Here is a 23,607-nt window from a genome sequence, read left to right as displayed (position 1 = left end):
GGTCTTGGGCAACGATGGACCCCCAAAGCTTTCCAAAAATTGCATATGGAGTATTAGTTTTAAGGATTAATTACAAAAACCTTCCTTGAAGTTTATCATAATATCACATGACACTCTTAAAGTTTCAGAAATCTCACGTATTTCCTCAGGAATGATAACTTGTGTAAGCTTGTCCCCTTATGTGTAAAAGTAATATTAAGACAATGCATTGAATAAGAGAGATTACATTATTATCTTTCTACTTTTATCGTTGTGCAATTTGATTTATGTAATTTGAACTATGACAAAAGACAAATAAGGTGAAATATTAAACTTGAAACATAAGAATATGTAAGTGCAATAAGTACTAAATTTAGCTGTTTCGTAAATAGATAATACTGTTATGTGCAAGGGTAACTTCTAAACCTATTTCAATATTATAAAAAGGCAAAAGTTTCAAGAGATTGGTCACGATAAGGAGCAAATTAAGAGCAAAGATTTTGTAGAAAAGGAACACACAAATTTTGCCACGAAGAGGGAAATTAGAATGAAAATTTTAGAAGATTAGTCGTAGCAAAAACGAACATTAAAACTAAAGATTTTTGAAACAAACACAAAGAAAAATATTTTAGACAGTGTTCTTGTTATTTGTTTATATATATGTTTTTTTTTTAATCTTTTCGCAACCTTTTGCTACTTAAAAATGTAGGAAAACATTGGGAATAATTTCTTCTGACCTTCCTTAACTCATTTTTTTGAATCAATAGTTGGTCACTAAGAGAATTTTAAAAATATACTTGGGTGTAAGTCAAGAAATCAAATCCCTTCACATACATTCTAATATTCAGATTTTCCCGAAAAATGTTTCATCAGCGGGTGCGTAGGAATCCGTCTAAATCGGTGATGATTCAACGAATTTTCTTTAACCTCTTTAGGTCCCTCATATCTCTATTGTAGAGTAAGAATAATTGTAGTATAAAATCTATCGCGTCGAAAAAAAAAAATTCACTTTTCTGAACTTTTTTTCAAAAAAAAGATGAAAAGAGACAACAGTAGAAACGTGCAAACGGCTGATTGAAATTTCTCCTACCACACAACACAGATGCTCTATTTCCAGTGGGGAGGTGGGGGGCAACCCGCAACCAAACCTCCTTTTGCTGTTTTCTTTTTCTTTTCTTTTACGCATAAGCATTAAAGATCAAGTGATGACACCTGGTTTCATTCTGCTTATCCGCTCTGTATGACGAAATTGGTTTTACTAAATCCAGTACAATCCACTGAATAGCGCACTAAAATCCAATACAATCCGCTGAACTACAATCCACTGAATAGCGCACATGGCAAATCCCTGGATTACCGGTAAAGCCAAAGACAATTAAAATAATATGTCATATTCTTACGAAGAAAGAAAGAAAGGAAGGAAGAAAATAATAATATATGTCATATACTTAATTTGCTTATACAGGTAAAGCAAATAGTACTAGTACTGTGTGTGTGTGTGTGTAGGAGTAGTAGTAGTAGTTGGCGCCTTGTCATAGCATGTGTATCTCTCCTCTTATGGAATGATGATGGAGTAGAATCCTACGCAAACCATTAAAAAAAAAAAGTAGACAAAAAAAATTTGAGTTGGGAGTCGGGCGTCGGGAGGGAACCTGGCTGGAAACGTAAGTGATCATTCATTGATCAGAAACGTGAGAAAAATTGAAATTTGCATTCCCATATTCATATATGCAGTCGTAGGTTGTGCCGTAGTGCTACCAATTTGGGCCCCGTTATAGTGCCCCTACATTACACATTGTCGGCTCACACTTGAATAATAGATCCAATTTTCAAAAATCAAATGGTCCAAATTATCTTGACAAAATTTGAGGCATTGAATATTTAAAGATCAGAGCCTGCCCAATTTTGGTTCACACAAACGCAATTCTCCTGCTGAGTCCCCCCTCTCTCCCTCTCTCTCTCTCTCTCTCTCTCTCTCTCATCTGATCGTTTGCGCTTCGCGGACGCGCAGTCTTTCAAGTAAAACTAGCTAGCAGCAGCAGCAGCTTCTTCACAACCTTCTCAGGGTTGGGGATTAATTATCTTGATTCAATCTTTTCTCTTTCTTTTTAATCGTCGGAACAAGTGGTGATATTTAGTTTTCCTCCATACACACTCCCATGGAGATTCCCGGGAAGAGGGTCTTGCTCACCTCCAATGGCGATGACATTTCTCTCAACCTCGCCCGCCATTTAGCCCGTCGCGGTTGCCGGTACCAATTTCCTTTTCTATCTCTCCATACCCCTACAATACTACTATCATTTGCTTTTGCTGGGTTCCTGGGGATTGTTTTATTTATTAATAACTCTTACGTATCTATAGTTACATCTATATCTATATCTATATTTTGTTAGGCTGGTTTTGATGGGGAATGAGACCCAACTGAAGCTCGCAGCCCACAAGATTAAATGTTCGCTCCCCGACGTCGTCACGCCGGAGGTGGTCGGACTGGATATGGAAGACGATAGTGAAGCCGTTTTCGATGTCGCGGTGGCCAAAGCCTCCACTATTCTCGGTTTCTTCGATGCTTTAGTCCATTGTTATTCTTATGAAGGTACGTTAATTACTTGATTTACTAATCGAGTGGCGCTGCATTTCTTCACTTCTCAGTATTTTTTTCTTTTGTTTCTCTCCTTATCCGGCTTCTGGTCTCTTACCAACTGCCCCTCCGGTCTCTAGCTACGTGATTTACACACATTCTATAGCCTCCACCCCCCGGCCCGCCCCCGCGGGGGGCCGGCTGTCTGCCTGTGACTCAATGATCAGTGTTTATGCTTTAAAAATTCCTCTCTTTTGTGGGAAGCTTTTGATTCCATTCCTTGCTGTTAACGGATCCATGTTGTGACACGGAGGGATACATAGAAAATCTCCGTGACTGATTATGTTGTCTTAATTGAAAGGTACGACTGCGCTCTCGAAATGGTTATATGAGGTTTTTTAGCAAGCTGACAAGGGCAGGTTAGGTGGATGTACGCAAGGATATCTTTCCCGAATCTCCGTTCTATCGTATCACTAAAATACCCGTTTTTCCTAACTGAGCATTTATTCCCAGAAAGTGCCGCTTGGTATCGTCAAAGTTTGATGTTGTAACTTGGTAGCACTTTCTGCTGTCTGCTCAACCTGGTGAATTCTCTAACCCAAATATTTTTCTTTAAAAAAGTTTCTATACATTCTTTCGCTAGATGATAAAGCTTATTTTAATACCACAAGAGCTGGGAAACAGCTTGTTAATTGGTGGGAAAGAGAGGGGAAAAAAATCAAGTCTTAGTCTTAGTCTAAACCAGGGGGTGGTCAACCTTTTAAGGAATTTACCCTGTCAACCCCCTTTGAAAGGCCAAGCAAACCATAGTATACAATCACATAACCAACGCGGAATTTTCTCGTGTTTTATTGTTTAAAGCCAGCATATTATAAATCTTCAACAAATCTGGCCAGTCAAATCGAATTTGTGAAAAGGATGATTAATAAAGAACAAAAACCTCAGATGCCACCTCATCAGAAGTTGGGGACCGAAAACCTGAAGTATAGATAGATGAAAGATGCACTATGTTTGTATTATCAATTTATGCTACTTGTACTCGCTAGGCCGTGAAAATGTCAGAGCTTTCTGAAATTCAGAGACATCCTTGTGACTTCATAGTTCCTGCTGTTTTTAAGCCTCTGGGTAGCTGGTTTTGTTGGAAATCGTAGCGAGTTATGTTACATCCAGTCTTCATGAAAGCCAAAAGGACACATGATCATAGAACGCTCTGCTCCTTCCCTTCCTCAGATTTTATTTAAGATCGACAGGGAAACTGATGATTTTATCAATAAAGATTAAGTCAGTCGTTGGAGGAATTTCAGCCGTCAGTTTTGAAATATGGGTTCTAATTGCCCTTTGAACCATTAGGTGGCAAAGATAGTTGCTATTTTCTAGCCTTAAAGACATGTAGATATCTGTCAATTTTTTTTTTTTGTGGGACTTACATGGATTGGGCCCACCATCTTCTCATTCAGCATCCGACTAACCATTTCATAATGTTATATGTATTTCTTCATTGTCACCCTGGTGTATAGGTTAAAAACAGTCATGATTAGATCACTTGTACTTAATGGGAAAGTAGGGAATTTTGGATAAGTATATTGTGAAGGCTCCAATAGCAGCAAATTGGCTATATGCTTGTGTGAATACCTAAGTGGCACATGAAGCCTCTTTTCTTTTCTTTTCTTTTTTTTTAATGTGTTTTTGGGTTTAGGGGAACTAAAATTGGTCTCTGGATTGAAGTCAAAGGACTGCATTCTGAAGAAGAACACCAATCCAAGATGAGATGATAATTCTATGGTGGTTCTCATGTAAGACAGAGGCTAAGTTTCCAACTAAACTAGCGTTAACCTCAGAAAGATAGAAGGATGTGATTCTGGGGGGCTGGGGAGCTGGTAAGGAAAGGGGGGGGGGGGATGTGGGACCTTTTTCGGGCTTAATTTGAATAAAAATGGAAAAAAGAGAAAAGAGTTACATTTATACTTGTTTTTGACTTAGGCATTGCAACCTATTCAAGTATGCCAGGCACAAATGGAGATCTGTATCAGTCCTATTTACTTTACATGACTATCTTCTTTTTTTGGTTTGTAAATGCATGACTAATTTGATTTCAGGGATATGTAACCACTATGAGTGGGTTGAAGTGTTGAAATCATATTTCGGCTAAATTGTCGCCTAAAGGCTATGTAGACCAAATGAATTTACTCTCTGTTTAGTTGACTAGTACTGCCTTTCAGGTGTTGATGTTTTCTTTCATAGAAGAATGACAATTGGCATTTTTCCATGTTCTTTCACTGTATGTTACGTAGTCATCTAATAGTGTTATATTTTGGTGCTGGGATAACGGTATGAGTAACAATGAGGTACTTCTGTCAGCTTTATTGCTACAGAACTCATTTGATCAGTGAAACAACAAAATCCATAAGATATTACTGTATATAGATTGCTTTATTGCTAATTATTCAAGGGCATATTTGTCATAAGATGATGCCGGTTTTATAGCCTAGATGATTCTCTTTTGTTCTTCCTCTTCCCCCAAAGTAAAGATGCCTTAATTTTGGACACGGAAAGGTACAAAAGTTCTTGTAAAGATGATATTTTAGTTGAATGTTCTGTTACTTTGAATCAAATTAAACAGGTGAGATGCAAAATCCTCTGGATATAGCCGAAGGGGAATTTAAAAAGACAGTAAAAGTCAATTTCCTAGCTGGCTGGTACTTGTTGAAAGCTGTTGGCAAGCGAATGCGGGATCACAAATCTGGAGGTTCTATTATATTCTTGACTTCAATTGTGGGGGCTGAAAGAGGTCTATATCAAGGAGCTGCTGCATATGGTGCCTGTTTAGCTGGCGTACAGCAGCTAGTGAGGGTAGGCCAAAACTTTGTCTTGATTTTTGCTCTTTCTGAAGGATAGGATGTTTGTTAGTTGCTTTGAATTATACTTGGATTTCATTAGTTAATCTTGCATGAAAGGTGCTAATTGTCTTCAAGCATTGCAACTATTAACTCTTCGACGCGACATGAATATGTACCTAGAGATGTAATCGAGCCGAGTCGAGCTCGAGTAGTGCTATACTCGAGCTCGACTTGACTCATATATCCCTAGGCTCGAACTCGGCTCGAGCTCGATCGAGTCAAAAAAATTGATACTCGAAACTCGACTCGATGTACTCGCTCTAAGCTCGAAACTCGACTCGATAAGGCTCGATAACGAAGGGTATTTTGTAAATTTCATATAACTTATACCCATAATGGTCATTTTATAATTATAATATATATATTATTTAAATTATAAATATATTATTTAAATAACCCCGGCTCGACGAGTAGCTCGACGAGCCTTGAGCCGGGGATTTTTGACTCGAAACTCGACTCGATTTTCATTCGAGCTACTCGAAACTCGGCTCGAACTCGGTTTGACCGAGTTCGAGCCAAGTCGTTGACCAAGCTACTCGCGAGTAGCTCGCGAGTAGCTTGGCTCGCGTACACCCCTATATGTACCCCTTTCTAAAAATTAAAGGCAAACTGTCGTGCTTTCCAGCTGAGTTTCGTTTTAAGATATCAGTCAACAACTTCATGAACTAGTAATTCAGAATCTCGTAACTTCTTTACATATCCAGTCTTTATATGATATTGCTCAGTGGCCTTTTAAACAGTCAAGGCGAAAAGGCTTTATGGGTCTTCTCAGTAGCTTGTCTCATAGATTAGAACATTAGGACATGTTACTTGAAGATAAATGTACTGATAATGTAGCAAGAAATACCTCTCGGTAGACAGATGAAAAAAGGGGTTGTGATGAAGTAATATTCGATCTAATTATTGTTGCTCTATGAATTTTGTTGTTGCTGACTTGACTAATGACGAGCATGTTTAATTCCTATATGCAGACATCTGCAATGGAGATTGGGAAGTACCAAATCAGGGTAAATGCTATTGCTCGTGGTTTGCACCTTCAAGATGAGTTTCCGGTGTCAGTGGGAAAGGAGAGGGCAGAGAAGTTGGTCAAAGAAGCAGCACCGCTGCACAGATGGCTGGATGTAGAAAATGATTTAGCTTCCTCTGTCATATATTTGATTAGCAACGGCTCACGCTATATGACCGGGACTACCATATTTGTCGATGGTGCACAGTCCCTGGTGAGGCCTCGAATGCGATCTTACATGTGATGTGAATAGGTGAAGAAAACCCAATGTCTGGTATTGGTTTTGTGGTCATGATAGGAATATTGTATCCTATCCATGCGTTACATCTCTTTAAACTCGATTTGACTTGGTTTGAGCTTTAAATTTTGAGGGTGGAGCATGAAGACGATTATATGGAGTTTCGTTCAGAAAGAAAAAATTGCATGAGATGTTGTGATTGCCTACTACTTAAGAAACTCTTTTTTTATTTGGGGCTAAATTCCTAATATTCAGAAACTTGGAAACTTTATAGTGCAAAGCAGGAGGCGTAGCATCATCTTCTCATCGTTTCCGGACATTCCTCACAAACACGATGAAATGATCAAGGCAATGGAAATTGTGACAGTCGCAGGCTTGTAGCAAATGCTCATGATTCTTATAGGCAAGTAGCAAGCATAATACGACAACTTCCCCAACTTCATTTCATTTGGTTTTGGATTAATTTTTTATGCATCGATAGTGTAGCGATTATTTTACACTAGCAGTTTTGAATGTATATCATGCGTCCATGATTTCAATTTTCAACTTGAGATTATTAATGTTAAAGAAAAAAAAACAAACTAGGAGGTTTAACCGAGTCCAGAGAAATTGATGGTTACTCGTATGGATTTAGAATAAATTACATATGAAAGGCAAGATTTGATCCATTAATGTCTCAGCTATAGCACCAAGGTTTTACTTTTATTTGGAGGTGTGAAACTTTTGAGAAAGATAGAATGGTCTCGTCTTTTGGGCCAACTAATATTATACTACTGATGTCAGCCCCTTGGGAAAAAGACATTCCCGCCGCCCCCGGGCGATTTTAGGGGGCCCTGGTGATGATGGTTGTTAAAGAAGCTCCTACAACCTGCCAAGCAATTCATCAAAATGATTTAAAAGGTCAAACAAACGATGCAGCCTCAGAGCATCACCATTCCCAACTCCCAAGGCGAACCTGGCTAGAATCTGTAATTGCAGTGGATTACACCCGAATTCTACTGGTTAATAAGTGCGTTTTCCTGGAAGCTTTTTCTTTAAGAGTAGAAATTGGATTTCCTCAACGGCTCATCTTAGGCGATATGCCAATTGGCCAACTGAACTGCAGGAGCATCTAAAGGATCTAGCTAGAAAGTATTGGCAATTGCTCCGTTTGGATTTGCTCTTTCGAGAGACATACCATGTTGTTAACGTGTGATTTTTATTTTTTATTTTTATTTATGTGACATAAATGAGTGGTTAGAAGAAAACGAAAGTGGTTAGGCAATCAGGTTGATGTAGCTAATTAGGTTAAAATGAGGCTGACTTACCAACATTATTCGAAGAATTAGGTGATTTATGAATAATACATTGAGAGTAATTCAGTGTGTTGTGAGCGTTTTGATACATAAATATGCTCACACAATTTGTGACTTATTTACACCAAACGAGGGTTATAGTAGTGATACTGCCAATTTCAGCATACTTTATTAACATTTTTTTTTCCTTTTTTGGTGAGTGCGCGAAATTAAGATGCCAGTTTTACCATTTCTTGTTATTGAACTGTACGTAGTTTACACAAGTTGTGAGTTTTAAAAACATAAAAACTTGTTCAAATTTAGCTAAAGCAATAAAGGGCCCCTATAACTTCTTCCGTTGGCCGCCCCTGCTCACACACCTTATTCATTCATACAGTATCCGGAGTGGATGCAAAATATCTTAACCTAACTCCTCATTATTATAGTGTATGTATATATGTATATGATCATCTCCCTAAAGCTAAAGGCGGTGGCTGGTCCTTTTGGTCTTCACGTCTTGACCTTTCAAATTGATCCAACATTCAATGTTCCAAGTTTTCTTCTCAATTCCAAACCACCTTCGTGTCCCTTACGACTAAAACTAAAAACAAGAAAGAAAATGAAAAAAAAAAAAAAGAAAGAGGACGTGGAAAATTTCCCCTCCTCCCACCCGCAAAGGAAAAGAAAACAGTGGAAGGAAAATAAAACAGGAAGCTGGCTGGAAAGATTCATTAAATCTGGAAAAGAGAAGAAGGAAGGGAAAAAAGAAATAAAGAAAAGAAGAAAAAAGAGGATGGCTGCGGAACTATTTGACCAGAATACGAATAGTCGAGTCATTTTTTTCAAACTTACAATGCACGTGGTCTCTCACTTAGACATATGGTTTTCCTTTTCTTTTTTTTTTTTCCAGTTTAAAGCATCTAATTCTAGTACTAGTACTATAATATTATATAAATACACGTACGACTTTCCAATGTGCCGCGGAAGGCGCCCGGCTATTGCAAAAAAGCAGCACAGTGCCGCAGCGCAGAGAGGACAAGGCCTTTTCTGGTTTCCCGGCCAATTATTACGTACCAAATTTTCCAATTCCGAAGAAGAAAAGATTTGAAGCACAATCACCTGACATCCCTGCAGCTTCTTGGAAAAAAAAAACTGTTTTTTGATAGAGAGAGAGAGAGAGAGAAGTGTTAGAATATGATAGTAATTCATGAAATGCCATGCATGTTAATTAAAAAGCTGTTATATAGACTGCCCCAAGTATGCATATGTATAATTTGGGACCATACATTTATATAGTGTTATTCCGGAACCAGCGCCTGTGGCCTGTGGGAGGTAATGTCGAAACCAGACGAAGAACCAAGCACGTCAGTGTCTACGAACATGCACCGTTTCGGCAACTAGTAATGAGAAGGCATCGCGCAGCACGCATGTTGCTCGATCGATCCCTCTCTCTGTACTAAAAAAAAAAAAAAAGGAAGAAGAAAGACGTCTATTTGTGCTTGTCTGTAAAAAAGAAACAAAAAGTAGAACCTCAATATAGGAAGAAGAGAATTGGAGAAGATGAACTTTAGGAAGAAAAGGACGGTCTTGAGTAAACAGCAGGCGGCGGCGGCGGCGGCGGCGGGGAGGACGGGAGTGACACACGGGAAAGTTGTTCCAGAACAGGAACTAATAGATACTAAAAAGAAATTTTACGTTAATTCCCAAAAATTTTAGTATTTATGTTTTATCCGTGGATGTTTTGCATAAATATGAAAGCTCTTATAAACATTTTATTATTTGAATTTGAATTTGAAGCCTTCATTTCCATATTTCTTCAAATATGTCTCAATAACTAATTGGTTTTAGAGTGACCACCAATTTTGTATTTTCAAATTTTACAAATATGAAATTGGCGTTAATTTAGAAAGATTATAAATTATACGATATTTAAAAGAATTGGATAGACAAAAGGGATATATTCATCATGTTAGTATAGATTTACATAATACTTTGTACGTTAACTAATTAAATTTTCTTTTAATACATTTTTTACATCACGTTAGCATCACCCAATTTCTTAACCCCCCGTTTGAGCAATTGTACCTTTTAATCCTTAACTCCTAAGTTTCGCCAATTTGACTCGACTCGTCTCGCCTTGCCTCGCCTCCCTATTTGAGTTTAAGAATAGAGATAATTTTGCGTAGAGCATCACGAGAATTAAATAAATAACCAAATAAATAAAATAGCAGACCCATGATGTAGAAGTCTTTTTTTTTTTTGTCGACACAGGAGTGTCTGGATCAATCCTTACGGGGCCTGACTAATCCCCTGCGGTCCGGACCTGGCGTCCCAACCCGACCCGAACACGATAAGTGCGCGGAGGAATCCAGTAGAGCGGAGACTCGAACTTGGGATCTCAAGGGTCACCAGTGAAAGGCGCTACCGCTGGACCATGATGCAGGAGTCTATCGTCGTCTTTTTCATGAATGGTGAAAGTAGATGAATCGAGTTTTGATTGCACCGTTGTCTTTTAGCATACTTGGGTCATCAAATTTGATTCGTGAATCTTTTGCTTTGGGACAAATGAAATAAACGATGATTTTGGCTGAAATCCATCTTGTTCTTGCTTCGGCTATAAATGATTATCTTTTAGTTTTGATCTCCAAAGTTTAATATAGGAGAGATTTTAATCTCTAAAATTTGGACTAACGTAAATATTGTTCCTAATGTTTCAAATTTGAAGCACATTCATCGATTTTTTTTTCCCAATTCTTATTGGAATGGAGTTGCATGTAGTCACATAACCCTTGCCTGAAATTTATTATTAAAAAAATTTAATTATGATACTGAAAATTAATTACTTGCATAACCACATGCATGTAATTAAAAGGAAACGCAGGACCAAAATTTCTGACAAGGGTTAAGTGACTCTGTCCCGATACCATGGCCCTAACTATGCTTCAAACAACAAACGTCTAGGAACCCGATTTTCTTTGACCCAAACTTTGGGGACTAAAATAACTCTTGTGACTCAAACTAAACTACGAACATCTAGTTTAAAGACCAAAATTGCATTTTTTTTCCTAAAATTAATAATATTAACTTGATAAATCTTTTATGTTACATTAGCCAGCCGTTCTAGATGCATGTCACATGCGCAAAGTTTGAGATTCAAATTCAAATTAAGATGTCGTGGAATATATTGACAGCGTAGAAAAGATTCATCAACGTTAAATAACTAGTAATCTAACCCAAAACCAAAAACTAGCTAAAAGCAAAACTTCTAATTTGATTGTGGCATCATCAAAAAATTTCCAACACAAACGACAATTTTTTTTAAAAATGTAATTAGCCTAAGGGAGGACGTTTTATTACAAAAACCTACTAAATAAACTGAGTACTACCAACTAATCCAAAAAGGTTGAAAATAACCAACACAACTAGTAGTAGTAGTTAGTTTTGCAAAAAAAAAAAAAAAAAACCAATAGGAGTAGTTATGCTCGAATAACATGACATGGTCAATATTTTTGTTCTTTTTTTTTCCTTATTGTAACGTCAAGATAAAAAAGGTGACGAACTTATTACCGCTCGAACTCACACTCGCTTTTCTTTTCCCATCAGTTTCATTCTGCTTTTATTAAATTAAACGACAATACTTGTGACAAAAGTCTTTAAGTATAATCATGTAGCCGCCACAAATTTCCACCTTAATTCCCCGAATTCATCTTGACTACACCAATCAGTCTCGATGACTGTATTAAGCTAATTGCTTTGTAGACTTATTTTATTTTTCAATGCATCTAAATCAGTCGATGAAACTTCTTTCCAATTAGTCACCCAAAGAACACCTGACTTTTCTTCCACGACAAACTCGCAATCCTATTCCTCTGTGCGTGTATATATTCTCTATCTGCATCTTCCACAATGTCTCGTCTCAGTCTGTTTCATACCTTAAAAAAAGAAAAAAAAGGAATGGTGCACTCGGCTTCCTTCCTCAACAGTGCAAGCCAGTACTACTGATTAGTTAGCCGGCTATCGGACCACGATATACCTTCTAAGTTCCCAGTTTGATAAATTAAGATCAGCCAACAAACGCAGATTCATGGACCACCAACACCATCATCAAGGAATGCATTTTCTGGGTTCACTGGTGCAGACGCCGGCTTTGTCATCTATCTCACCAAATAATGAAATACTAGCATCAAGTGGTTATCGTCTCAACATTGGTGATGCTTGTAGCAGCAGGGAAAATGGATTTCCAGGGCTGAAGGCGCAAATCAAGGGCCCAACGGCACAAGTCAAAGACATATTTGAAAGTAGAACAACTACTGTAGCAGCTGCAGCAAATGAAGTAAAATCCGGTACTGGGAGTAAAAGAAAGGGCGATCAGAAGAAAACTAGGAAGCCCAGATTCGCTTTCCAGACTAGAAGCCAGGTTGATATACTTGACGACGGGTATCGGTGGAGAAAGTATGGTCAAAAGGGAGTTAAGAACAACAAGTTTCCAAGGTAGAAAGAAAACACACACACACACACACACATATGTGGTATCTTAAAAATATTCATTTTCAAAGTCGTCTTCATTGATAGCTAGCTGATCATCTGTGTATCTGAAATTACTCAATATTCAGTGTTGCTTTTCTGAAAATCACTACCTAGTGTGTGTATATATACGTAGAGGACGACTAGTACTGTTAGCAACCTTTAACAATGGCCAAATAGGAAGTTGGAAATGGTTTAACATATATATAGGGTTTGATGTTTTATAATTGACGTCAGGGTTATCATGGATGATATTGTGACACCACTGCTCCACCATGTGCAAATATATACCTGTGTTGTAAATCTTTTGGAGTAAAGACCTATTAAAACATCAAACACTATACATATATATCAATGAAAATTAAAAACTCTGTAATTATGCAGTCCCTAGCAGGATCATCAAGCATCTCCACCAGTTTATTAACTACTTTTCAAACAAAACGAGTCCTATGTTTTGTGCTTACTTTCCAAGGCCGTCCAATTCAGATATTAGTACAGTTGATAGAACTATTCTATTTATACAACCAAACCGGGAAAAAAGAAAGAGAGAGAGAGATCATAACTTGTTCATTTTTGTTGGTGGAAAAACTATTAAAAAGCGATGTTTAGTGATTGCTAGCGTAAGCAAAAGGCTGGACAATTCAATTCCTGGAGAATGCGTTGCTGCAGTAACTCCTTAGGGTTCTGTGGCGGCGAGGAGTTTGTAATGTAACAATCAGTCGGTGTTAGGCCGGCCGGTTTAAACAAGGATTGGATTTTATTTCATCTCTTGGAGGAGCAGGAGCAGGAGTTATACAGCATCCCCTAAATTGTTATTATGATATTGGTTCATTAATCTCTCACTCATTTAGCTAGTTTGAGGCTTGCGTTTATTAGACAGATTAAATGACGTTTAACAGGAGTATTATTACGTATCTTATTTGTTTATATATATATGTTGCCACTATATATATATATATATATATTGCATCAAATTAAGTGGCAACTGTAAATTCTTTTTTTTTTTTTTTTGGGTTATTGCAGAAGCTATTACCGATGTACGCATCCTGGGTGCAATGTGAAGAAGCAAGTGCAACGACTGTCCGTAGACGAAGGCATTGTGGTAACTACTTACGAAGGAATGCACATTCATCCTACAGAAAAAAACAATGACAATTTTGAACAAATTCTCAACCAGATGCATATTTATCCTCCCCTCTTGATGTGAAGCTCATAATTAGTATAATGAGTTACTCAATTCCTTTTCTCTAAGAATTTGTAGCTTCATTGTAGCTAGGTGGGGAGCTATACTGTGTATGCATATTACTTGTATTTGTAGCTTTAAAGCATAGCTTGCTAGAACTAGAAACTATACATGGAGTTCAGTAGATGCATGGGTGATGTAGCAAAATCTGCACTGAATTTGTTTAAAAATAATAGATTTCGGGATTTAGCATTAAATCTTTATTTCTTTTCCATCTTTTGAGTTAATGTCCCAACATTTATATTTTTTTTTGTTATTAGCGGTAACATTTAATCTACTTTTACACCAAGCTACACTGTGAAGAAGGAAGGAGCCTAAAGAAGCACATATGAGAGTTGAGGGATGAACAATCAAATCAAACAAATGTACTAATGCAGATTTGTGAGAACGAGGAAGCACAATACTTCCTTGTAATATTCCAACATTTTAATTGATGCTGCGTAAAAGGCAATAATCCCCCTAGTCAACATGTCACGAGCAAGAGACCACAAAATGCAGGAATGTTGTCCTGTGCAAGCCGCCGAAGCAGGAAGATATCACAAAACCATCATATGATTCAAACTAATCATTCTTTCCCCCCCGAAACGATGGTTGTTTTATAGATATATCAAAAACTGTACGGTATATAAGGACTGTGCTCCCAGTTTTACAGAAGGTGCAAATTAGCACAATGGATTGACATAGATCCATATTCCCTGTCACAAAAGTTGTCTAGAGCAATTCTGCTCAGACTCATACAAAGACTATTTGTCTCGTGTCTTGAAAATCCAAAGGAGCACATTTGATTCGAACTAATCAAGAGAGTAAAGCAAAGGACGTTTCTATTTATTTTTCTTTTAAATTGCAAATACCCGAACTCGTGTAGTGGAGGGTACCATTTGTATTGTGATCCCCTTTATTTGAAGGGAAAGACTGAAAGATCTTAAGAGATTGGAATATGATAAATACTTTTACTAATTTGATAATCTTTATTCGACGTTTGACTATTTAATTGACTCACATGTATTTGTGTGTGTTTTTTTTTTGACCATCCAAATTCTAGAACTCTAATAAAGAAGTATAACTATCGAATAATATGGAACAACTATTGATGATTTCTTCAAGAAACATAAAAGGTATTAAAAAAAAAGAGAAAATATTTCTCTCATTTCTAATTTTCATTATGATGGGGGTCAAGAATTGGACTAATCGATTAATTTGGACGGAATGTGTAGAATGTAACGTTTGTGAAAGGTTCGATGATGACTAATTTGAGATGCGAAAAGGTTGGTTGACCAGAATGAACGAATTTGGAGTATGGATAGTAATCGTCCCTAAAAAGTTAATAGTTAAGATTGGCTATATATATGTGTATGTATAATGTTCAAATCACATTATATACATCATTTTCAATGTCACGTGTAGAGTTTATAAAAAATTTGATCTATATTTACTTTGCATTGAAGGGATTTACATCCTGGGGAAATGAATGTGCATTTTGTTGAATTGGGCAAAACTGTTTCGAGACGGTTGTAGTGGCAACTATCCTAGCCCCTTCCCTTTGTGACATAGTACAATTCTGCAACAATTTTCACACATTAATTGTCTTTTATTTTTTTCCTTTTCCAACATGATAATTATCTGAAGTCGCCCCCCGGGGGGTGGGAGAAGGATTTTTCTTGGAACAGAGAATTTGCAATTTAAATGCTCTGGGTCCCTTCAAATAAAGGTCAACCCAAGGTCCAAGGCCCAACTTCTACCTTCACGGGCTCCCGTCGCCGTTAACAGCGTTCGTTTTGGCAAATGAAGACGGCAGAGAATGACAAATACGTCTCTCAAAATTTCATGGACTCACGGGAAGCATTGAGTTGAGTGTCGAGGCCTCCAGGGTTTTTTGTGTTGAATGGGATAACGTATATTCATGGCAAAATTAATATATGCTTCAATTCAATTTGGTCGAGGTCACTTGCACCTACCTAGTTGCTATCACGATAGTAGTTGTTCGCAAATACTTTAAACTAATGTCATGACTAAACCATTTGCTTAATCTCTCAAAAGTTGATTGATGTTGTTCTCTTCACCATACGCCGTATTTTTAGATGCATTCACCCAACTACGAGTAACGAACAGCCATATATCGTATACGTGTGTGCTTCTAGTAATTGAAAATATGATCATCTTAAGTTTTTTGCTTCTATTCCATGCTTCCATAAATAAACACACAAAATAAAAAGCGTAGGTAGTCTTAAGTTTTGGATTGCTGAGTTTTTCAAAAACTAGTTTTTTAAATACTACTAAAATTTTTAAAAAGTACTCTAAAAGGTACTCTAAAAAGTAGTCTAAATTTTTTTTAATGTTTAAAAAATATCCCAAAATATATTCTAAAAACTCTTCTACTCTTAAATATCCTAAATATTTTCTAAAAAAATCCCAAAATATACTATAAAAACTCTGCTATAGTAAAATTTTTCAAAAATATCCTCAAAAACAGCTAATCCAAACGGACCCAATTCAAATATCATCATTTATCCCGTGAATTACGTAAAATTCTGTCTACAAAATTTAAACTTTCAGAGACAATTAGACACACTTTAAACTAAAGGGGTAGACTAAGTACAAAATTCAAATATCATCACTTACCCCCCCCCCCCGAATTATGCAAAATTTAAGGCCTTGTTTGGATTGCATTTTTCTGGATTTTTTTGTAGAAAAATTACTGTAGCGATCTGATATATGTGAGGTAAAAAGGTGATTGAAAAATGTGTTCACAGAAAACGTAATAATTAGAGACAATTAGACAGACACTAAACTCACTTCACTTCTTATCGTGTGTCCTTAGAACGCAAAATAGAATAACCCATCATCTTATTACAATACTTTAAGTTCCACACTGATCGCCTACGGTAATCTCTCTAGCAATTGTTTGTAAATTCAAGAACACACATGATGGAAACGTTATGGCTCCTTTTGGATTGGCTGTTACATCAAAGTTTCATCTTTTTAGTCAAAACATAAATGAATTCCGTGCAATGTACTTCTCTCTCTCTCTCTCTCTAAGATTTCGATGGAGGAATACTAGGGCGATGAAGTTAGTTACAGGGGAGTAGATTACATACACACAACTGCGATTGGAAATTCCTCATCTTTTGTTGATGGATAAAATTCCTACTAAGCAATTGGACAACTAATGGGTATCTGTAGTAGTATTATTGTACGTGGTTCTAAAGACCTTAAGCGTCATGTCTTGTCGATGAAGGAAGAAGTGGAACCAGAGTTTCTTGAGGTAAAAGCCGCTTACACGGCTTGAGAAAATTGAACTTTTATTTTGGCCAACAACATGTTATATTCTTGATTGATTAGAGCAGTCCAAAAGCAGAACACGAGTTGTGGTTGGTCCTGGTTAATTGTTGAATAAGGTGCAAGCCTAGGCCCTAGGATGGAGGTAAGATGCTGCCGAAACGTTTCAGGAAACCAACAAACAAAGCCAAGCGTCCTCTTGAATTGGAACAAAGTGCAAGGCCCGATACTTTTTAGGAGTTGCATCATGAAACATGTAGGAAATTAAACCAAACTATTTTAGTATTAGTTTTCTAATTCTTTTTAGTGTCTTGTTTGTCTAGTTTTCATATTAGATTAGGAAATCTCAATCAATTTCCAAGTAAGTTTTGGTTTACAACTGTATTTGTTTTGAAAAATTTTGGAGTCTATAAATACTAATAGTCTAGTAAGTTATTATTTAAAGAGTTTAGTTGAGTTTTAAGAGTAGGTTTAAGAGAAAATCTCATAATTGTGATTTGTGAGTTATCGTGAGCGAAAAGCTACCACTTGATGTTTGTTATTGTTGAATTTTGAGTTAATTAAATTATTGAGTATTTGTTCTCCTCCTCTTCTCACATATTTTTATATGTGGTAGAATTGCTTCTGCCGAATGCATAATTTTTTATACCAACAAGTGGTATCAGAGCTCTAGACTTTAATCCTGAGGTTTGTTCGTGAAATTAAATTATGGATCTGTATTATTTACCATGTTGTGGTGTTTTTATGTTTGATGGTAAAAATGATTTTGAGATTTAGAAGAGGAGGATGGATAATTTTTTCAAAACTGTTGGAATTTGGGATATTGTTGAGAAAGGGTTCATGGAACATGTACGAGCCACAGAATTATTAGATGATGCAATTAAAGAGTTGGAAAGGAATACACAGTTGGATTGTAAGGCATTCCACTATCTCAACACTCAAGTCTAGTTACATGTATTGAAAAAATTCATACATGCAAAAAAACAAATGAGGCTTGGAAAATTTTGATGAATTCTTATTGTGGTCACGATGAAGAAGAAATTTGTGATGAAAAAGAAGAAAAGGAATATTTTGATAAGTCAAAAAAAAAGAAGAAATTGCAGAAATTGTGAGTGCACATGAAGATGAAGAATTTATGACTCAAAAAGGAATTTCGCAAGTGGTTGAGAAAGAAGACGAAAATAGTAGTGAAATTACTGATGTGATTGAATATTGTAACGATGTAGAAATTGTTCATTTTGTCAAGACTGATGAATTTTTCGAAGAGAAAAATCAAGTGATGGACTTGGTTGAAATCAATTGTGAGGTGGACAAATTAACTGAAGGTTGTGGCACTGCTAAAGTTGATGCAATTGTTAGTGTTGAAAAACTAAAGGAAAAGTGTAGTGATGTTGAATACCTCATTGGTAAAAATTATGATTTTCTGATTTTTGAAGGCTTTGTTGGTGATATGGATGAATTGAATTGTGGAGTATCTAATGAAAAATTGGTGGATATATTTGAATTTTTTGACAAGAGTGATCAAGTTAAGAAATTATAATAAAAGTATAAATTTCGTCCACTGCCGCGCGTGAAAATGAAATTGGAGATTTATTGCAAGTTGGTGTTGAATGTTGTTTATACTGCGACTGAATTTTTCATGGAGATTCAAGCTCATGATGGCATGGCAACATCAAGAGTTTGGTTTAACGGAGGCAATGTAGGAAATTAAACCAAGTTATTTTAGTATTAGTTTCCTAATTCTTTTTGGTGTCTTGTTTGTCTAGTTTTCAAATTAGATTAGGAAATCTCAATCAGTTTCGAAGTAAGTTTTGGTTTACAACTGTATTTGTTTTAGAAAATTTTGGAGTCTATAAATACTAATAGTCTAGTAGGTTATTTTTTGAAGAATTGAATTGAGTTTTAAGAGTAGATTTGAGAAAAAATCTCATAGTTGAGATTTGTGCGTTGTCGTAAGCGAAAGGCTATGACTTGATATTTGTTATTATTGAGTTTTGAGTTAATTAAATTATTGAGTATTTATTTTTCTCCTCTTCTTACGTATTTTTACATGTATTAGAATTGCTTCCGCCGAATGCATAATTTTTTATGCCAACAGAATATCTTATCTGAAAGCTGGTCTTCATTGCGGACACTTTTTGCCATTGTCTTGTACTTGTCGTCCCAGCAAAGCGAACCATGCCCACTTGTACTACTACAGTACTACTACTATTACTACTACGCATCTGGCTTTCTTAACCGTAACTTGCTGCATCAGAGAATTTTATTTTTTTATATAGGGTTTAGGGTACCCAAAATCAAACGCTCTACACCGTACTGCAAATTATATCTGGGAATGATGGATTATTTTTTAAGAATAAATGCGTCAAAAGAATTACACAGACCGACTGACTGACTGACTTTAATGGCATCAAGTGAAGCCATAAATTGTACTTATTTGCACATCTGCCAAGAGATTGAGATGAAGGGCATTTTATAAAACCCTTGAGCGGGCTGCGGAGTATGATTAATTGTGCAAGTACTGACTGGAATCCGTAGTTGGCTGGAAAATTAGCATGCCGCTGTAGCAGAGATCCTGGAAATGCTGGTGGTAGGGACTTTAAGCGACGACGGAAAGGGACGCTCTTCCTATCCAAATTGCTATATCCTCCTAGAACTTTTGGGCATTTGATATCTATCATTTCTTTCCAAGAAGCAGTATCCATTTTAAAAAAAACTTAAAATTGACCGTACGTAGCCTTGAAAAGAAGTCAAGCATTATATGAAAAGATTCCTAATGCTACAATTATATAATGGAAGCACTAGTAACTAACCAGTGATTTTTCTGACTTGATTGATTGATATTCCAGCACAGGTTTCTAGCTATTGGAATGTCTTTTTCAAATCGAATTGGTTTCCAAGGAAATATGCATATGGCCTGGTCTGGCCCCTCCTGGTCTGGTCCCTTTGCTAGGAAATCAAGCATGTATCATCGGTTAAAAAAGTGGTAACGAGGCGGTTATCCTCCCATCCGTCCAACTTGCTAGAAATTTGAGGCTCTCTTATTCTTCTTCGTACATGTATAATTTCTGAGTGCTTTCGGGCGCATCCAACAAAATAAAACCACCGCTTCAGGAGAGGAGATCAGGAATATGCCATGCCATGCCTCGCCAAGAGAGAGGCGCACTTGAAGATCAAGTTCACGGAGGCAGCCGGAAACTTCCGCTTTGTTTGGATTGCAATTTTTTTATAGAAAAATTACTTCATCGATTTGATATGTATAAGATAAAAAAAGTGATTAAAAAATATGTTTACGAAAAATACAGTTAATTTTTTTTTCAAGAAAAATTGCAATCCAAACACACCTGAAATTGATTTGTCGAGCTCTCCAAATTAAGGTCCCTTCAGAGTAACTGGATCTTGAGATAACTGAAAGCATGCATGCCCGTGACGATCAAACTTGGAAATAAATCATCTTAGTCGACTCATCATAGCATAAAAATATACAATATATTTGATTTGATTTGATACAATGCCAAGTAAAAAAAAAAAAGGATATATTTACGCAAAAAGGTAACAAATAATTATTACTATTTTATGATCGGTATCTTTACCGCCTAACCCGGAAAGTTCAGGGAATCACATAATGTCCTTTATTAGATATTTAGCCATCCAAAGAAAAGAATCAAACATCTTAGCCAACTTCATGCCTTATCCAAAGCAAAGAGGCCTCTGTTAAACACACACCGCCCAAACCGGGAAAAAAGAAAAAGAAAAAGGAGCAATTGAAACAAATTAAAGAGAAAAAAGAAGAAACCGACCAACCAGCGAGGGAGGCTTTTTGAATTGCACCGCGGAGTCAGACTGCACTATATATAGAACCTATCCTGGCGCTGAAGTTACTCAACAGAAACTAAAAAATCTGTCATTGGCTGGGGAGGAAATGGAGTCCAACGACCGCGGCAAGCGCAAGGGGTTCGCCAAAGGGAAGCTGGTGATGATGTCATTCCGCAGAACCACATCCAAGCAGCAGCAGCATCCGGCCTCCGGCTCTACGACTACGACTAGTAGCAGCGGCAAGGTGAAGCCCAGTCAACAAGGCGGCGGCGGCAACCTACATCATCATCTGACCGGTCAAGCAAAGCAAAGGATCCTGCAGCCCTCCTCAAGTGACCGCGTTAACGTGAACCAAAGCCAAAGGCTAAGGTCAACGTCGAGGTCAACGTCTGATGCAGCCTCGTCCGTAGAGTTCATAGTGAACCAGGAAAATGTAACCCCGAGTCAGCCAAAGCAGCAGCGGGTTTCCATTTTGTTGCAGGAAACAGGCAGCTGCGACACTTATGCAAATGTTGACAGCTTCTACGCTACTGTTGCAGCGGATGAAAGTGTGGACCTCCAGGCGGCAACCTACATCTCCAGTGTGCGCGAGAGGTTTAGGGTATAGGCTCCAGCTTATGAATTTTCAACACCCTTTTCAGTAACAAATATTTCACCCTCCTCTTTTACCTCAACAGTAGAATTTCCCATTTGTGGATTGATGTTTTTGTTTTCCCTCTTCCCTTCCCACTGCGCTGCGCTCCCCTTTTTTTTAAAAAATAAAAATAAAAATCTTTTTACCTTAATTACTACTCCTGTCTTCAGAAATGTTTTTGCTCATGATTATTAATGTCACGTAATTATGGTTTCAGTTTATTATAGCAAATCCAAAATTAATCGTATTTTCAGAACCAAGCAGGATAATACGATCCCTGCAGGGCCAGAGGACAACAACAAGTGTGAAGAAAACTTCTTCTCAATCAATCAAAAACAACAAGTGGAAAACGTACGTGCTTATTTTTCATAAACGCGTAGAAAAAAAAAAAAAAAGAAAACGCTCTTTATTAGCAATTCACATTTCACAAGATGGATTTTGAATTCAATAAATTATATGTTTGATGAATAGTTTGAACAAAAATGAAAACATTCACAAATATAGCATGTATAATTAAATGAAAGCCGGAGGAGAGAGCATCGATCTCAGATTGCAGTTTTTTGGTCACTTCAATTGTTTTTAGTACACAAAATGAGGGTCCCAGGCATCATCATGCATGAACGTGAAAGCAACGGAATAGCGTGTTTAATTGATGATGAGGAAGGTACAAGTCAGTCTAGAAGATGACAGGTGGTGAAATTTGAGGCTTCACCGAGAAGTGGGGCATCGGCATAAAAATTTTTTTTTAAAAAAAAAAAACTTTAGGATTTCTTTTCCGAACGCTTAAAAAAAGATGAAGCTCCAATGAAAGGGGTGCACGTCAGCATATTTCTGCTGCATCATGAAGCAAAACGACATCGTCTATTCATAACACAGAACCCCCCGACTCCACTTTTTCTTGTCGAAATCCTTTGAAGAATTCATGCTACCTATGTTGCCATGATCATCTATATCCATAATCATGTTCTATTTTAGCTCACCAGATATTCCAGATTCTTCTATCCGTATCCCTATTTGAAAATGAAAATATCGCAGCGTTACAGGATGTACTACATGTGGAATTTCTTTTCATAATTTAGTAGTGTTTCAAAAGAAGAAGATGAACAAGTTTAAGAGTTCTGTGCAACATGATCAGTTTTGCTCACAAACTTTGTTTACATATTTATTACTCTTAGAAAATTTCTATACTAAATGACAGAAACAAATCTCCTTGATTTTAGGAATTTTTATTTTTGTGATTTCATTTAAAAATGTCATAATTTTCAATCATTTTTCGTAGATAGATTCATCGCTATATTAGTAAGATTGTTACTATATGAATCAAAAATAAAAATAAAATTAAGTTTGCATACTTGAAAAATGAGAGGGATAAAATTGGAGTGTGGGAAGGAAACTACAGCGCAAGCGTAGTAAAAGTAGAAAGCGAGAAGGTGGGTGCTGAAGTCAGTTGAAGAGCATACAATTCTTGATACAGAGAAATTTTAATAAGAGGAAACTTTGCAGACAGCTCCTAGATTATTGCCTTTGTATGGTTTTGACCCTTCAAATATAAATTGTCACAAATAAACCCTTGAACAAAAAAACAAAATAGTTTAAGGACTTCCATTAATTTTGTCTATTAGAGGTGACCGAATTAGGGGCAAAACCAATCAAACCAAAAAATCAACACACGTAAACAACCTAAAAGACCTTGTTAACTGATTATTTCATCAAATTAGGGTAAGAAAAGGTGGAAAATGAAAGAAGAGCAAGAGATATTAAATTCCATGTCGTTAGTTAACTTAATATAGTTGGTTTTTTAACCAAATTGTGGCTTGATTTTGCCCTTAATTCTGATACAATTAACACCCAAATATTGATGGAAGCCCTTCAACTAAGCCTTTTTTTGGTTTTGGTTCAAGAGCTTTTTTATTTTATATAATTGTTCAAGAGTTCATTTGTGATAATTTATAATTAATGGGCCAAAATCGTGCAAAGTGAATAGATTAAGTTACCTCTTTTAAAAATGTGACTTGCTATATAGGCTTGGACACGGGTTATCAATTTGGGTTGGAGACATGAGTAGCCCATATTCACGGGCCGTGGTGGGGTTGGGGCGACTCAAATAAAGAACGAAAATCAAATGGGGAGAAAGTAATAAGA

General features: G+C 36.7%; 2 protein-coding genes across 3 annotated transcripts; both read left to right on the top strand.

Annotated features, from left to right (window-relative positions):
• The first annotated feature begins 1,914 nt into the window (after positions 1–1,914).
• Positions 1,915–7,135, top strand: LOC113751634 (levodione reductase). 2 transcript variants are annotated; one of them, XR_003464846.1, is made up of 5 exons: positions 1,915–2,230; positions 2,373–2,572; positions 5,178–5,407; positions 6,426–6,754; positions 6,889–7,135. XR_003464846.1 is itself a non-coding variant. In XM_027295704.1 (4 exons), exons 1-4 carry the CDS (start codon positions 2,139–2,141, stop codon positions 6,702–6,704), a joined length of 801 nt encoding a protein of 266 aa, XP_027151505.1. In that variant the 5' UTR covers positions 1,915–2,138; the 3' UTR covers positions 6,705–6,872. The 2 variants fall into 2 exon arrangements, 1 of the variants encoding a protein (XP_027151505.1); XM_027295704.1 differs by lacking the exon at positions 6,889–7,135 and having other exon boundaries at positions 6,426–6,872.
• A 4,921-nt stretch (positions 7,136–12,056) lies between these two features.
• LOC113752872 (probable WRKY transcription factor 45) lies at positions 12,057–17,025 on the top strand. Its single transcript, XM_027296914.1, has 3 exons — positions 12,057–12,463; positions 13,520–13,598; positions 16,975–17,025. The coding sequence occupies exons 1-3, from the start codon at positions 12,057–12,059 to the stop codon at positions 17,023–17,025; spliced, it is 537 nt and encodes a 178-aa protein (XP_027152715.1).
• The last annotated feature ends 6,582 nt before the right edge of the window (positions 17,026–23,607 follow it).

This window comes from Coffea eugenioides, chromosome 11 (genome assembly GCF_003713205.1).
Source record: "Coffea eugenioides isolate CCC68of chromosome 11, Ceug_1.0, whole genome shotgun sequence".
NCBI classification, from domain to species: domain Eukaryota; kingdom Viridiplantae; phylum Streptophyta; class Magnoliopsida; order Gentianales; family Rubiaceae; genus Coffea; species Coffea eugenioides.
This window is presented reverse-complemented; position numbering and strand designations above follow the sequence as displayed.